At 59.3% G+C, this 15,478-nt stretch overlaps 1 protein-coding gene and 1 long non-coding RNA gene across 2 annotated transcripts in view; one reads left to right on the top strand and one right to left on the bottom strand.

The window, feature by feature from the left end:
* Nucleotides 1-2,416, top strand: part of LOC138745692 (uncharacterized) — a 157,377-nt gene extending 154,961 nt beyond the window's left edge. Inside the window, exon 5 of the long non-coding RNA XR_011346413.1 lies at nt 1,925-2,416. This is a non-coding gene — a long non-coding RNA (uncharacterized lncRNA). The remainder of the gene's footprint in view (nt 1-1,924) is intronic.
* Nucleotides 2,065-15,324, bottom strand: imp4 (IMP U3 small nucleolar ribonucleoprotein 4). The gene is made up of 6 exons (XM_069902976.1): nt 15,219-15,324; nt 13,540-13,672; nt 13,159-13,313; nt 11,000-11,094; nt 3,872-3,945; nt 2,065-2,424 (listed from the first exon to the last, which is right to left on the bottom strand). Exons 1-6 carry the CDS (start codon nt 15,267-15,269, stop codon nt 2,312-2,314), a joined length of 621 nt encoding a protein of 206 aa, XP_069759077.1. The 5' UTR covers nt 15,270-15,324; the 3' UTR covers nt 2,065-2,311.
* Between the last annotated feature and the right edge of the window lie 154 nt (nt 15,325-15,478).

Here is a 15,478-nt window from a genome sequence, read left to right as displayed (position 1 = left end):
CTGAAAACAACTCCGTTGTTAGTGTCCTCCATCAAACTTGGCTCTCTCTCCCACCACCACCACCAACTCAGCACTCACCTGCATAACCTCCTTTACCGCCCTTCTGGCCCGAACCCCTCCACCCACAGGCCACAAGGACAGGATTCTTCCTCTTCACCAGCCTCTGTGTCCAACATGTCCTCCTCCACCATTTCCAACACCTGCAACATGATCCCACCACTAGTCACGTATTCCCTTCTACTTCACTCTTCGCCTTCCAACTCCCTTGTCCACTCCTCCCTCCCCACTAATCATCCCCTTGGGACCTACTCCTGTAACTACAGGAGATGCTCCACTTGGGCCCACACCTCCTCCCTCACCACCATTCGGGCCCTCAAAGTCCTTCCAAGTGAAACAACATTTCACTGGTGAATCTGCAGGGGTCATCTACTGCATCCGGTGCTGCCATTGTGGCCTCTACATCGGAGAGATTGGGTAGACTGGGAGATCCCTTGGTTGAGTACCTCAGCTCTGTCTGCCACGATAACATCCAAGTAGCCACTCATTTCAATTCCCCATTCCATTTCCTTGTCCATATCAGCCAGGCTAATACCACCTGCAAATGGGAGAAACACCTCATCTTTCCTCTGGGCACCCTCCAACCAGATGCCATTTACTGACCCAGTTTCCATTCCCCCTCCCCACCTCTTTTCCCTCAGTTCTCTTTCTCTTCCCTATCACTTTCTTCGGAGCCAACATCAATTCTCATCTCTCCTCGTATCATCTTTTGTTGGCGTTGATTCTTCCCCCTGCCAGTCTTTATATTCCGACACCTTCCAGTTCTTTGCTTATTCCTTGAAGGGCTCAGGCCAGAAATGTTGGTAATCGATCTTTACCTCGCATGGGAAATTCAAGACCTGCTGGGTTTCCCCTGCATTGTAACATTTTACTATGAATGCCTTGGGATTCCGTTCACCTGCCTGTCATCTCCATCTTGTCGCTTTTTGCCTTAATTTCTGATGCATCAAGTGATATTTGACCCACACAAAATCAACCATCTTTCCCATAATCAGCTTCCTTAAACAACATCTTCCTCACATGCTGTGAATAAAGTTTTGTTAGCTTGCCATTAAAATGTTAGCAATTTCCAGCCAATCTCTTTTCAACAAATGCCCTCTCCTAATTATCTCCTGCAAGTTGCTAAATAAATGCTCCAGTGCAAGATCCACAAGTTCACCCCAGAAAGGATGGGCAGATTACGGTTTGCCAAGAAGTATTTAAAAAGTACCTGCAGAATTCTGGAAAAAGGCCTTGTGAACAGATGAGACCAAGATCAGCCTGTATCAGAGTGATGGCAATATGATGAGATTTCTTGTGTGATCAGCAGCAGGAGTCTTCCTTGGAATACTAGTCCCTTTGCAGTTACTGAGCTCAACAATACACCTGTTCCAAACTGTTGATTTTGTCAATTCTAAGGTTTGGCCAATATGTTTATGGTTTTATTGTTGCTTTTCAGCCTCTTTGACTTTCATTGGTACAACGCTAGTCGTCATGTTGAAAAATGGCAACAGATTCCAAAGGTTAGAAACAAGAAGCAATTAAGCATACTGAGAACTCACAAAAACCAGGGCCATAAGGGTGACAGAGGTTCACTGGAGTTGCCCTCCCCCCCATCAATGTGATCTGTTGGGATCGTTGTCTGAGGAAGGCGTGCAAAATTGTGAGGACTGAGATTGTCTGATCTCGGAAGCTAATCAGGCTCAGGCCTGCTCAGTACCTGGAGGGGAGACTGCCTAGGAACACCAGGTGCTGTAGGTTCCTGTGAGGGGCGCTGGACAAAGTGGTGACTCTCTGCCTTATGGTCGACAAAAGTTAAAGAATTTCATGTATGTTATATTCTAAATGTAGTATTACATGACAATAACGAACCTTTACTTTTACCCAGCTGCTCCCATTGGGAAAGAGATACGGAGAATCAGGAAAATCAGAGCCAGTGCGACCAGGCAGAGGAAAGCTTCTTCCCAAGGAGAGTGAAAATGATGAACGACCAAAGGAACTGCTCACATTGACCATGCAAGACTTAAGTATTTACTAAACAATATTCATTTATTTGTATTTGTGAATATTTGTCCTGCATCTGCATTGTTTGGTCTGTATGTGTGTTCTGTCTGGTTGTGTGTTTGCATGTTTTGCACCGAGGACCGGAGAACACTGTTTCCTTGGATTGCACTTGTACCATCAGATGATAATGAACGTAACTTATTGCCTGCTGTTTCTCCAGTGTAGTTGTGCCTGCACTCGACACTGTGCGCTGCATTTCCCCCTCTCCATGTTACTCGATGCTGAGGTATCGCTTCTTCTTGGCAGTGTTGGTGAACGAGTGCCAGCACCATTCAGTCTCCGAGCTCTTCTCATTCTCCAAGGTCCCCAGTTTGATCCGGAACACTGCAGGATAGTGGTGGGGGGGGGGGGAAAGTACAAAGAACATTGCAGCACCGTGCAGGCCCCTTGGTCCATGATGTTCTGCCGACCAATCTACACCTTCCTGACCTCTCAACCTAATTACCTCTATTTTTCTTGAATCGTGCCTGTCTGAGTCTTTTAAATGCCCCTACAGTATCACCACCACTCCAGTAATGCACTCCCGGCACTCTGCGTAAAATTGGCCAGATGACTCCCCTAATCTTTCCTCCCATCACTGTGTACAGATATCCTACAAATTTTCCAATGACACCATGACTACTGACAGAATCACAGACGGCAATGAGAAAGCATAAAGAAGGGAGATAGATCAGCTTGTGGTGTCATAACCACAACCTCGCTGTCAACGTTAGCAACACTAAGGAATTGATTGTGGACTTCAGCGAGAGGAAACCAGGAGAGCACAAAGTAATCATCATCAAGGGGTCAGCAACGGAGAGGGTAAAGACCTTCAAATTCCGGGGTCCTAATATCTCTGGGGATCTGTCCTGAGGCCTCCAGTTCCTTCGAAGAAGACACGCCAGTGGCTATACTTTGTGAGGCGATTGAGGAGATTTGGTATGTCCGCAAATTTCTGCAGGTGTACCATGGAGAGCATTTGACTGGTTGCGTCACTGTCTGGTACGGAGAAGCCAACACCCAGGACAGGAAAAAGGCTAGAGGGTTGTCAGCTCGGCCGGTGCCATCATGGACATTTGTCTTCACTCAGGACATGAGGATAGTGCCTCAAGAAAGTAGCATTTATCGTCAAGAACCCTCACTATGCCCATTTCTCAAAAATACCATCAGGAAGGGGGTGCAGGACCTGAAGACACACACTCACCATTGTAAGAACTTCCCCTCCGCCATCAGATATTTGAACGGACAATGAACCTACAGACATCACCTCACCCTTTTCTCTTTTTCTATCAGACCATAAGACACAGGAGCATCAAGTCTGCCCCACCATTTCATCACGAGCTGATCCATTTCCCCACTCAGCCCCACTGCCCGACCTTCTCCCCGTAACCTTTGATATCCTGACTAATCAAAAACCTATCAAGCGCTGGTTAAAATACACCCAATGACCTGGTTCCTACCACCGCATGTGGCAACAAATACCAGACATGTAAAGAAGGATGTGGGTGCAGGAGGGACCGTTGTGGGTGGGGACATTCGGACCAATCCACAGATGGGTTGGATTTAGAGGGATGTGGGCAGCTGGGGCCAGAGAACATGGGTCATTTGGACTGATCCACAGATGCGACAGGTTTAGAGGGATGTGGGGCAGGTGGGTCCTGTGTGGATGGGGATATTTGGACTGATCCAGAGACAAGACAGGTTAATAGGGAAGAAGGTAGGGGGTCCAGTGTGGGTTGGACATTTGGATGGATCCACATATGGGACGGGTTCAGACAGATGACACACTTACGTTTCATTTCGAATCTGGGGCCCACCTCTGTCAGCTCGATGTTCTTGTAATCTATCTTCTTGTAGACGTGGTGCCTGTACAATAGAAGAGACAAGAGTGATGCAGTAATACCAGACGCAATGAGAAACAAGGAGCAATTCATTATGCCCAGAGGTGGGTATTTAGCCCTGGACCCCTTCTCAATGTAAAATTATTTCATGCAAAGATGTGAAGAGGTGAGTTGTGTGTTTTAGGTTGATAGGAAGGATGGAGATGTGGAAAGTTTACAAGGTTGTCAGATGTTACAACGGTACATAAATTGGTGAAGATACAACAGAATGAATTTCTCCACAACCCTGCACTGTGACTCACTGTAACACCGCTCCCCGCGCCGTGACTCACTGTAACATCCCGCCCCGCGCCGTGACTCACAGTAACATCCCGCCCCGCGACTCACTCTAACAGCCCGCCCCGCTCCCTGTGACTCACTGTAACACCCTGCCCCGGCCAGTGACTCACTGTAACATCCCGCCCCGTGCCCCGTGACTCACTGTAACATCCCGCCCCGCGCCCCGTGACTCAATGTAAGACCCCGCCCCGCGCCCCGTGACTCACTGTAACACCCCGCCCCGCGCCTCACTGTAACATCCCGCCTCGCGCCTCACTGTAACATCCCGCCTCGCGCCGTGACTCACTGTAACACCGCTCCCCGCGCCCTGTGACTCACTGTAACACCGCTTCCCGCGCCGTGACTCACTGTAACATCCCGCCCCTCGCCGTGACTCACAGCAACATCCCGCCCCGCGCGGTGACTCACTGTAACATCCCGCCCCGCGCCCCGTGACTCACTGTAACACCCCGCCCCGCGCCCCGTGACTCACTGTAACATCCCGCCCCGCGCCTCACTGTAACATCCCGCCTCGCGCCGTGACTCACTGTAACATCCCGCCCCGCGCCTCACTGTAACATCCCGCCTCGCGCCGTGACTCACTGTAACACCCCGCCCCGCGCCTCAATGTAACATCCCGCCTCGCGCCGTGACTCACTGTAACATCCCGCCCCTCGCCGTGACTCACAGCAACATCCCGCCCCGCGCGGTGACTCACTGTAACACCCCGCCCCGCGCCCCGTGACTCACTGTAACACCCCGCCCCGCGCCTCACTGTAACATCCCGCCTCGCGCCGTGACTCACTGTAACACCCCGCCCCGCGCCTCACTGTAACATCCCGCCTCGCGCCGTGACTCACTGTAACATCCCGCCCCGCGCCCCGTGACTCACTGTAACATCCCGCCCCGCGCCCCGTGACTCACTGTAACACCCAGCCCCGCGCCCCGTGACTCACTGTAACACCCCGCCCCGCACCTCACTGTAACATCCCGCCTCGCGCCGTGACTCACTGTGACACCCCGCGCCCCGCGACTCACTGTGACACCCCGCGCCCCGCGACTCACTGTGACACCCCGCGCCCCGCGACTCACTGTGACACCCCGCGACTCACTGTGACACCCCGCGCCCCGCGACTCACTGTGACACCCCGCGCCCCGTGACTCACTGTGACACCCCGCGCCCCGCACCTCACTGTGACACCCCGCGCCCCGCGACTCACTGTGACACCCCGCGCCCCGCGACTCACTGTGACACCCCGCGCCCCGCGACTCACTGTGACACCCCGCGCCCCGCGACTCACTGTGACACCCCGCGCCCCGTGACTCACTGTGACACCCCGCGCCCCGCGACTCACTGTGACACCCCGCGACTCACTGTGACACCCCGCGCCTCACTGTGACACCCCGCGCCTCACTGTGACACCCCGCGCCTCACTGTGACACCCCGCGCCACGTGACTCACTGTGACACCCCGCGCCCCGTGACTCACTGTGACACCCCGCGCCCCGCGACTCACTGTGACACCCCGCGACTCACTGTGACACCTCGCGCCTCACTGTGACACCCCGCGCCTCACTGTGACACCCCGCGCCCCGCGACTCACTGTGACACCCCGCGACTCACTGTGACACCCCGCGACTCACTGTGACACCCCGCGCCTCACTGTGACACCCCGCGCCTCACTGTGACACCCCGCGCCTCACTGTGACACCCCGCGACTCACTGTGACACCCCGCGCCCCGTGACTCACTGTGACACCCCGCGCCCCGTGACTCACTGTGACACCCCGCGCCCCGTGACTCACTGTGACACCCCGCGCCCCGTGACTCACTGTGACACCCCGCGCCCCGTGACTCACTGTGACACCCCGCGCCTCACTGTGACACCCCGCGCCCCGTGACTCACTGACACCCCGCGCCCCGTGACTCACTGTGACACCCCGCGCCTCACTGTGACACCCCGCGCCTCACTGTGACACCCCGCGCCTCACTGTGACACCCCGCGCCACGTGACTCACTGTGACACCCCGCGCCCCGTGACTCACTGTGACACCCCGCGCCCCGTGACTCACTGTGACACCCCGCGCCCCGTGACTCACTGTGACACCCCGCGCCCCGTGACTCACTGTGACACCCCGCGCCCCGTGACTCACTGTGACACCCCGCGCCCCGTGACTCACTGTGACACCCCGCGCCCCGTGACTCAATGTGACACCCCGCGCCCCGTGACTCACTGTGACACCCCGCGCCCCGTGACTCACTGTGACACCCCGCGCCCCGTGACTCAATGTGACACCCCGCGCCCCGTGACTCACTGTGACACCCCGCGCCCCGTGACTCACTGTGACACCCCGCGCCCCTTGACTCACTGTGACACCCCGCGCCCCGTGACTCAATGTGACACCCCGCGCCCCGTGACTCAATGTGACACCCCGCGCCCCGTGACTCACTGTGACACCCCGCGCCTCACTGTGACACCCCGCGCCTCACTGTGACACCCCGCGCCTCACTGTGACACCCCGCGCCTCACTGTGACACCCCGCGCCCCGCGACTCACTGTGACACCCCGCGCCCCGCGACTCACTGTGACACCCCGCGCCCCGCGACTCACTGTGACACCCCGCGCCCCGCGACTCACTGTGACACCCCGCGCCCCGCGACTCACTGTGACACCCCGCGCCCCGCGACTCACTGTGACACCCCGCGCCCCGCGACTCACTGTGACACCCCGCGCCCCGCGACTCACTGTGACACCCCGCGCCCCGCGACTCACTGTGACACCCCGCGCCCCGCGACTCACTGTGACACCCCGCGCCCCGCGACTCACTGTGACACCCCGCGCCCCGCGACTCACTGTGACACCCCGCGCCCCGCGACTCACTGTGACACCCCGCGCCCCGTGACTCACTGTGACACCCCGCGCCCCGTGACTCACTGTGACACCCCGCGCCCCGTGACTCACTGTGACACCCCGCGCCCCGTGACTCACTGTGACACCCCGCGCCCCGTGACTCACTGTGACACCCCGCGCCCCGTGACTCACTGTGACACCCCGCGCCCCGTGACTCACTGTGACACCCCGCGCCCCGTGACTCACTGTGACACCCCGCGCCCCTTGACTCACTGACACCCCGCGCCCCGTGACTCACTGACACCCCGCGCCCCGTGACTCACTGTGACACCCCGCGCCTCACTGTGACACCCCGCGCCTCACTGTGACACCCCGCGCCTCACTGTGACACCCCGCGCCTCACTGTGACACCCCGCGCCCCGTGACTCACTGTGACACCCCTCGCCGTGACTCACTCTAACAGCCCGCCCCGGCCAGTGACTCACTGTAACATCCCGCCCCGTGCCCCGTGACTCACTGTAACATCCCGCCCCGCGCCCCGTGACTCAATGTAAGACCCCGCCCCGCGCCCCGCGCCTCACTGTAACATCCCGCCTCGCGCCTCACTGTAACATCCCGCCTCGCGCCGTGACTCACTGTAACACCGCTCCCCGCGCCCTGTGACTCACTGTAACACCGCTTCCCGCGCCGTGACTCACTGTAACATCCCGCCCCTCGCCGTGACTCACAGCAACATCCCGCCCCGCGCGGTGACTCACTGTAACATCCCGCCCCGCGCCCCGTGACTCACTGTAACACCCCGCCCCGCGCCCCGTGACTCACTGTAACATCCCGCCCCGCGCCTCACTGTAACATCCCGCCTCGCGCCGTGACTCACTGTAACATCCCGCCCCGCGCCCCGTGACTCACTGTAACATCCCGCCTCGCGCCGTGACTCACTGTAACACCCCGCCCCGCGCCTCAATGTAACATCCCGCCTCGCGCCGTGACTCACTGTAACATCCCGCCCCTCGCCGTGACTCACAGCAACATCCCGCCCCGCGCGGTGACTCACTGTAACACCCCGCCCCGCGCCCCGTGACTCACTGTAACACCCCGCCCCGCGCCTCACTGTAACATCCCGCCTCGCGCCGTGACTCACTGTAACACCCCGCCCCGCGCCTCACTGTAACATCCCGCCTCGCGCCGTGACTCACTGTAACATCCCGCCCCGCGCCCCGTGACTCACTGTAACATCCCGCCCCACGCCCCGTGACTCACTGTAACACCCAGCCCCGCGCCCCGTGACTCACTGTAACACCCCGCCCCGCACCTCACTGTAACATCCCGCCTCGCGCCGTGACTCACTGTGACACCCCGCGCCCCGCGACTCACTGTGACACCCCGCGCCCCGCGACTCACTGTGACACCCCGCGCCCCGCAACTCACTGTGACACCCCGCACCCCGCGACTCACTGTGACACCCCGCGCCCCGCGACTCACTGTGACACCCCGCGCCCCGTGACTCACTGTGACACCCCGCGCCCCGCACCTCACTGTGACACCCCGCGCCCCGCGACTCACTGTAACACCCCGCGCCCCGCGACTCACTGTGACACCCCGCGCCCCGCGACTCACTGTGACACCCCGCGCCCCGCGACTCACTGTGACACCCCGCGCCCCGTGACTCACTGTGACACCCCGCGCCCCGCGACTCACTGTGACACCCCGCGACTCACTGTGACACCCCGCGCCTCACTGTGACACCCCGCGCCTCACTGTGACACCCCGCGCCTCACTGTGACACCCCGCGCCACGTGACTCACTGTGACACCCCGCGCCCCGTGACTCACTGTGACACCCCGCGCCCCGCGACTCACTGTGACACCCCGCGACTCACTGTGACACCCCGCGCCTCACTGTGACACCCCGCGCCTCACTGTGACACCCCGCGCCCCGCGACTCACTGTGACACCCCGCGACTCACTGTGACACCCCGCGCCTCACTGTGACACCCCGCGCCTCACTGTGACACCCCGTGACTCACTGTGACACCCCGCGCCCCGTGACTCACTGTGACACCCCGCGCCCCGTGACTCACTGTGACACCCCGCGCCCCGTGACTCACTGTGACACCCCGCGCCCCGTGACTCACTGTGACACCCCGCGCCTCACTGTGACACCCCGCGCCCCGTGACTCACTGACACCCCGCGCCCCGTGACTCACTGTGACACCCCGCGCCTCACTGTGACACCCCGCGCCTCACTGTGACACCCCGCGCCACGTGACTCACTGTGACACCCCGCGCCCCGTGACTCACTGTGACACCCCGCGCCCCGTGACTCACTGTGACACCCCGCGCCCCGTGACTCACTGTGACACCCCGCGCCCCGTGACTCACTGTGACACCCCGCGCCCCGTGACTCACTGTGACACCCCGCGCCCCGTGACTCACTGTGACACCCCGCGCCCCGTGACTCAATGTGACACCCCGCGCCCCGTGACTCACTGTGACACCCCGCGCCCCGTGACTCACTGTGACTCCCCGCGCCCCGTGACTCAATGTGACACCCCGCGCCCCGTGACTCACTGTGACACCCCGCGCCCCGTGACTCACTGTGACACCCCGCGCCCCTTGACTCACTGTGACACCCACGCGCCCCGTGACTCAATGTGACACCCCGCGCCCCGTGACTCAATGTGACACCCCGCGCCCCGTGACTCACTGTGACACCCCGCGCCTCACTGTGACACCCCGCGCCTCACTGTGACACCCCGCGCCCCGTGACTCACTGTGACACCCCGCGCCCCGTGACTCACTGTGACACCCCGCGACTCACTGTGACACCCCGCGCCCCGCGACTCACTGTGACACCCCGCGCCCCGCGACTCACTGTGACACCCCGCGCCCCGCGACTCACTGTGACACCCCGCGCCCCGCGACTCACTGTGACACCCCGCGCCCCGCGACTCACTGTGACACCCCGCGCCCCGCGACTCACTGTGACACCCCGCGCCCCGCGACTCACTGTGACACCCCGCGCCCCGCGACTCACTGTGACACCCCGCGCCCCGCGACTCACTGTGACACCCCGCGCCCCGCGACTCACTGTGACACCCCGCGCCCCGTGACTCACTGTGACACCCCGCGCCCCGTGACTCACTGTGACACCCCGCGCCCCGTGACTCACTGTGACACCCCGCGCCCCGTGACTCACTGTGACACCCCGCGCCCCGTGACTCACTGTGACACCCCGCGCCCCGTGACTCACTGTGACACCCCGCGCCCCGTGACTCACTGTGACACCCCGCGCCCCGTGACTCACTGTGACACCCCGCGCCCCGTGACTCACTGTGACACCCCGCGCCCCTTGACTCACTGACACCCCGCGCCCCGTGACTCACTGACACCCCGCGCCCCGTGACTCACTGTGACACCCCGCGCCTCACTGTGACACCCCGCGCCTCACTGTGACACCCCGCGCCTCACTGTGACACCCCGCGCCCCGTGACTCACTGTGACACCCCGCGCCCCGTGACTCACTGTGACACCCCGCCCCACTCAGTGACTCACTCACTGTCACCCCGCACTGTGTCCACCCTCCACCCCGCACTCTGTCACCCCCCACCCCGCACTCTGTGACCCACTGTCACACCCCACCCTATACTCTCTATCTCCACAACCTGCTGAGTATGTTAGATCGTTTGGACAGATCCATATATGTGATGGGTTTCAAGGGATATGGGCAGGTTGGCGTTGTGTGATGGGGACATTAGGACAGGATGGGGAATTTGGGACTGTTTCCACACTTGGATTGTCGACTCCAGGTGAAGAGGCTGAACACTCACTGACGAGGTCCTGGTAAAATAGCAGATACAGATGCAGCTGGGACAGATCCCAAGGGACCAAGCAACATGGACGCGCACTCACCTAAAGGAGATATAGTCATCTTGATTGGCAAAGGTGACCACCCTCTTACTGTCCTCCCTGGGCACAGGGAAGAGGTACTTCAGGATGCTGGTGACCTGTGGGGAGGGATGGGTGGTGGAGGGAAATTAGGCAAGAAGGTTTCCAGCACTGCTGGGTGACCCGTGCACCTCTCGCTGTCCTGTCCTGATCCTGGCACTGATATCACATCCCTCCTCCCTTTCCTGCTCTCTCAATCTTTTCCCCTCTCTCTCTCTCTCTCTCTCCTTTTCCACTCTTTACTCCTCGGCCTCACTCCCCTTCCCCCCTCTCTACCTTTCCCCATCAATCCATACCTTTCCCCCTTCCATTCCTCTTCCCCATGCTCCCCTTCCCCTCCCTCGCCCCTTCCCCTCCCTCACCCCTTCCCCTCCCTCACCCCTTCCCCTCTCTCGCCCCTTCCCCTCCCTCGCCCCTTACCCATTCCCCTCTCCATACTCTTCTCCCCTCGCTTGCCCTTCCCTTGTCCCCTTACCTCTCTTCAATCCACTTTTCCCCTCTCGATCCCCTTCTCACTTGCACCCCCTTCCCCCTGCTCTCTACCCCCTCACTCGCCTCCCCTTCTCCTCCTCTGCTCCTTACGCCCCAACAGGTTTCTACCTTTCCACCTTCTCCTTACTCCCATCTCTTCCCATCAAGCCCATTCACTCCCTCGCTACCTTTTCTCACCTCCTTTTCTCCTACTCTCGCCACTTTCCTCCTCTCCCTCTCTCCTTCCATTCTCGTCAGCTACCCCCTCTCTAGCACATTCAACCCTTCTCGCTCCCATCTCCTCTCTTGCCCTCCTGTTCCCCTTCTCGTCTCCTACCCCATACCCCACCTCGTAACCCCCCCCTCACCCCAAGCCTCTTCATTCCTCTCACCACCTTACCTCCCTTTCTCACTTCTCCCTGTCTTTCCCCCAATATCTCCCCCTCCCCCTTCTTCCACCTCCTGCTTCCCTCTCTCGTACTCCTGTTTTCCCTCTCTCTCGCTCCAGCTCTCTCCAGCATGTCCCTCTCTCCTGCTTTCCCCCCTTCTCTCTCACTTCACCCCATTTCTTCGACTTCTTCTCTCTCCTGCTTCACCCCTTTCCTCTCCTACTCACCCCCCCACTTCTCTCTTCCACCCACTTCTCCCCCTCCTCCCTCCTGCTTCACCCTCTCTCCAACTTCTCCCTCAATTCCACTTACCGCCTCTCTCCCACTACCCCCTTTCACCCCCCTCCATCCCACCACCTCTCCAACATTCCATCCTGTCCCACTCCTACATTCCCCTTCTCCCACTCCTCCCTCCCCTCACCCACGTCCCCTCCCTTCACGACGTCCTCCCCTCTCCCACTTTCCCCCTCCCGCCTGTATCCCCTCTCCCAAATCCCCACCGGTCTCCCAAATCCCCACCGGTCTCCCAAATCCCCACCGGTCTCCCAAATCCCCACCGGTCTCCCAAATCCCCACCGGTCTCCCAAATCCCCACCGGTCTCCCAAATCCCCACCGGTCTCCCAAATCCCCACCGGTCTCCCAAATCCCCACCGGTCTCCCAAATCCCCACCGGTCTCCCAAATCCCCACCGGTCTCCCAAATCCCCACCGGTCTCCCAAATCCCCACCGGTCTCCCAAATCCCCATTAATCCCACCCCGTCCCACTTCCCCCCTCGCACCCTGCTTCACCCTCATTCCCGTTTCCACCCTCTCCTGTCCCACCCCTCTCCTGCTTCCCCCTCTCCTTCTTCACCTTTCCACTTTCTCCCACTTCCACCCCACCCACTACCCCCTCTCATTTTCCCACTCTCCCCCCACTTCCTCCTCGCACTCCTGCTTCTCCCTCCCACTATTCCCTTCTCTCCCACTTCCCCTGTCCCAGTCTCCCCCCTCTGCCTCCTGTCCCACGTCTCCCCTTTCCCAGATCCTGCTTCCCGCTCCCTCCTCTCTCCCACTCCCCCCCTCTTGCTTCCCCCATCCTTCTCTCTGGCGTCTCTCTCTCTCTCCCACTTCCCCTCTCTCTAACCTCCCATTTCCTCATACTCCCAGTTCCCCTCACTCCAGCTTTTCCCATCGCTCCCACTTTTCCCATCGCTCCCACTTTTCCCCTCCACCCAACTTCTATTGCTAGCCACAGCCACCCACCCTTCTCGAGTACCTACCCTCCGTCCCAGCCGGGAGGTGAGGTTGTGGAAGATAAGATGTGGATGAGCCTCTGACACAGTCATCAACCCCGGGACATCATGTCTCATCACCACAGATGAGAGGGTGAAATATGCTGTCGGGCCAAAAGGCAAGTGGCAGACCACCAGAGCATCTGGATAAAAGGGGCAAAGATGACGTCAGAGCGGAGGGAGCAGGAGGCTATTCCAAAGTCATTCCGTCACAGAGGGAGAGTGAGGGGGGGGGGGAAGAGGAGAGAGGAAGGGGAAAGAGGTACAGTAGAGGGAAAGGGGAGAGTGACCTCAAAAGGGGGCAAGGGGGAGGGGGGGGGGCAAGACAGAGGACACGAGTGAGAACAAGAGAATAATCTAAGCGCTGACCTGGGACTCCGCGGTGCTCATGGACGAGGACAAGGTCAGTCACCCCGCTAGCCCGGCATGCTGACACCAGCTCCGGAATGTCGTGTTTCCCTCTGTTCATCCGCTGGCTTCCCGGGAAGATCAGCTTCACCTCCTAGGAGGGTCGGGGGGGGAGGGGGAAGCGGGGAGGGTTCGGGGGGATGGGGCAGGCAGGGGAGTGGGGTATGGAGCAGAGTGGCGGAGTGAGTGGGATAGGTGGTAGTGTTGGAGGGGGAGTGGAAGCCAACCCCAGAGGTGGATGAGTGAGAGAATCAGTGAATAAACAATCATGAAGAAATTGACCTGCTGTCTCTGCTACTCCGAATCCCACACTCCTCTCTTTACTCGCCTCTTGACCTCGATCATTCCAATGAGATAAGCTACCCCTCCTCAAATCAAAGGACTTTGCCTTGTAAGACAATCCCCTGTAAATCTCCTCTGCACCCTGTCTGGAGTCTCCACATCCTTCCTTTCGTGAGGAAACCATGTCCCATTGCCACAACAAGCAACCCCTTTCCCAACACAAACCTGAGCCTTTTGAATGCTCCAGCCACTACTACCACCCCCAGGCGCCCACCATTCTCAGTGTCAAGAAAAACCTTCCCCTCAACTCTCCTCCCCTCACCATGAACAGATGACCTCTGGTATTTGCTATTCACTCTGGGATAAAGTTGCTGGCTGTCCATCCGATTGAAACACCTTGTAATCTTGTACACCACTACAACATTAAGCACAACCCTCTGTTGTTCCTATCTGCGTGTGCCTTATCTGAGAGTCTGTTCGTCGATCGACTCCACACAATCTCATCCTTCCCTCACTCCCCAGAACCCTCAATGCTTCTGATGGGTGTGCCCATGGAGCATCAAAGTCTAAGGTCTCCGGGACATTGCAAACCCAACAATTGCTGAGAATTTCCCAGCAATTGATCCATATCCCTTTCTCATGAACAACGACCATGTAGTCCCTGCCTCCGTCACCGCTGCCGCCAGTAGCCACTACTCTCATACCCTATCCCTTACATCCCTCCACCCCCAAGCAAACTATGCCCCCTCTTGTTAGTCGTGTCAGCCACTAGCTCCTCTAATACAATGCTGTCAGGTCACCCCACATCCTCCATCACCCCAAAACCTACTCTCCAATCCAGACTGCTTCCTTGTGACTCTCCCCTGCACTCCCTCAAAAATGTACACATCGAGAACAATCTAACCCTTTCCCAGCTCACACCCACATCCATCTATTTTCCTGGCATCCATGAGCCTAAGTGTTTTAAATGTCCCCTGTGGTGCCATCCTCCACCACACCCCTAGCAATGCTCTCCAGGTCAAAATAAGCTACCCCAGATCCTTCCTCGGCCTTCCGAACTCCAGAGACACATGCAGACCCCAGCAGAGACCCACACAGAACAAGCAACACGTGATCTGTCACACTCACTCAGACCAACAAATGCAGGCACACGCAGATGCGCATGCATGCGCCACACACACACACACACTCGTGTCCAGACCCTCCTCACACCTGCACCACTCTGCGTCGAGCTGACCCTACCTCCAGTCCAACACCTCACCCTGCCCTCCGCCCTCCCCTTCATGCCCCAACCAAAGCCCTCCCGCCACCCCCTTACCTTGCTCTCAACCCCACCACCGAAGGAAAATAGGACTCACCTTGGCAAACTGCTTCAGCTTGGCGCTTGGGTCCCGGGAGGTGGTAATCATGACCTTGGGATCCTCGACACCAGCCCATCGGTACTCGTCATCTACCTGGGTGCTCACCCCTGCAAGGAGGTCAGATGGGAGGGGTGGGGGACAAATGGAAGGAGATGGGGTGGGTTTGGGAGATGGGAGTGGGTGGAGTTTGGGGGGAACAGATGGGAGGGTGTGGGAGAGAAACAAGCAGGAGGGGGTGGGGAGCCATGGGAGGAGGA

Source organism: Narcine bancroftii, chromosome 11, assembly GCF_036971445.1.
Source record: "Narcine bancroftii isolate sNarBan1 chromosome 11, sNarBan1.hap1, whole genome shotgun sequence".
NCBI classification, from domain to species: Eukaryota; Metazoa; Chordata; class Chondrichthyes; order Torpediniformes; family Narcinidae; genus Narcine; species Narcine bancroftii.
This window is presented reverse-complemented; position numbering and strand designations above follow the sequence as displayed.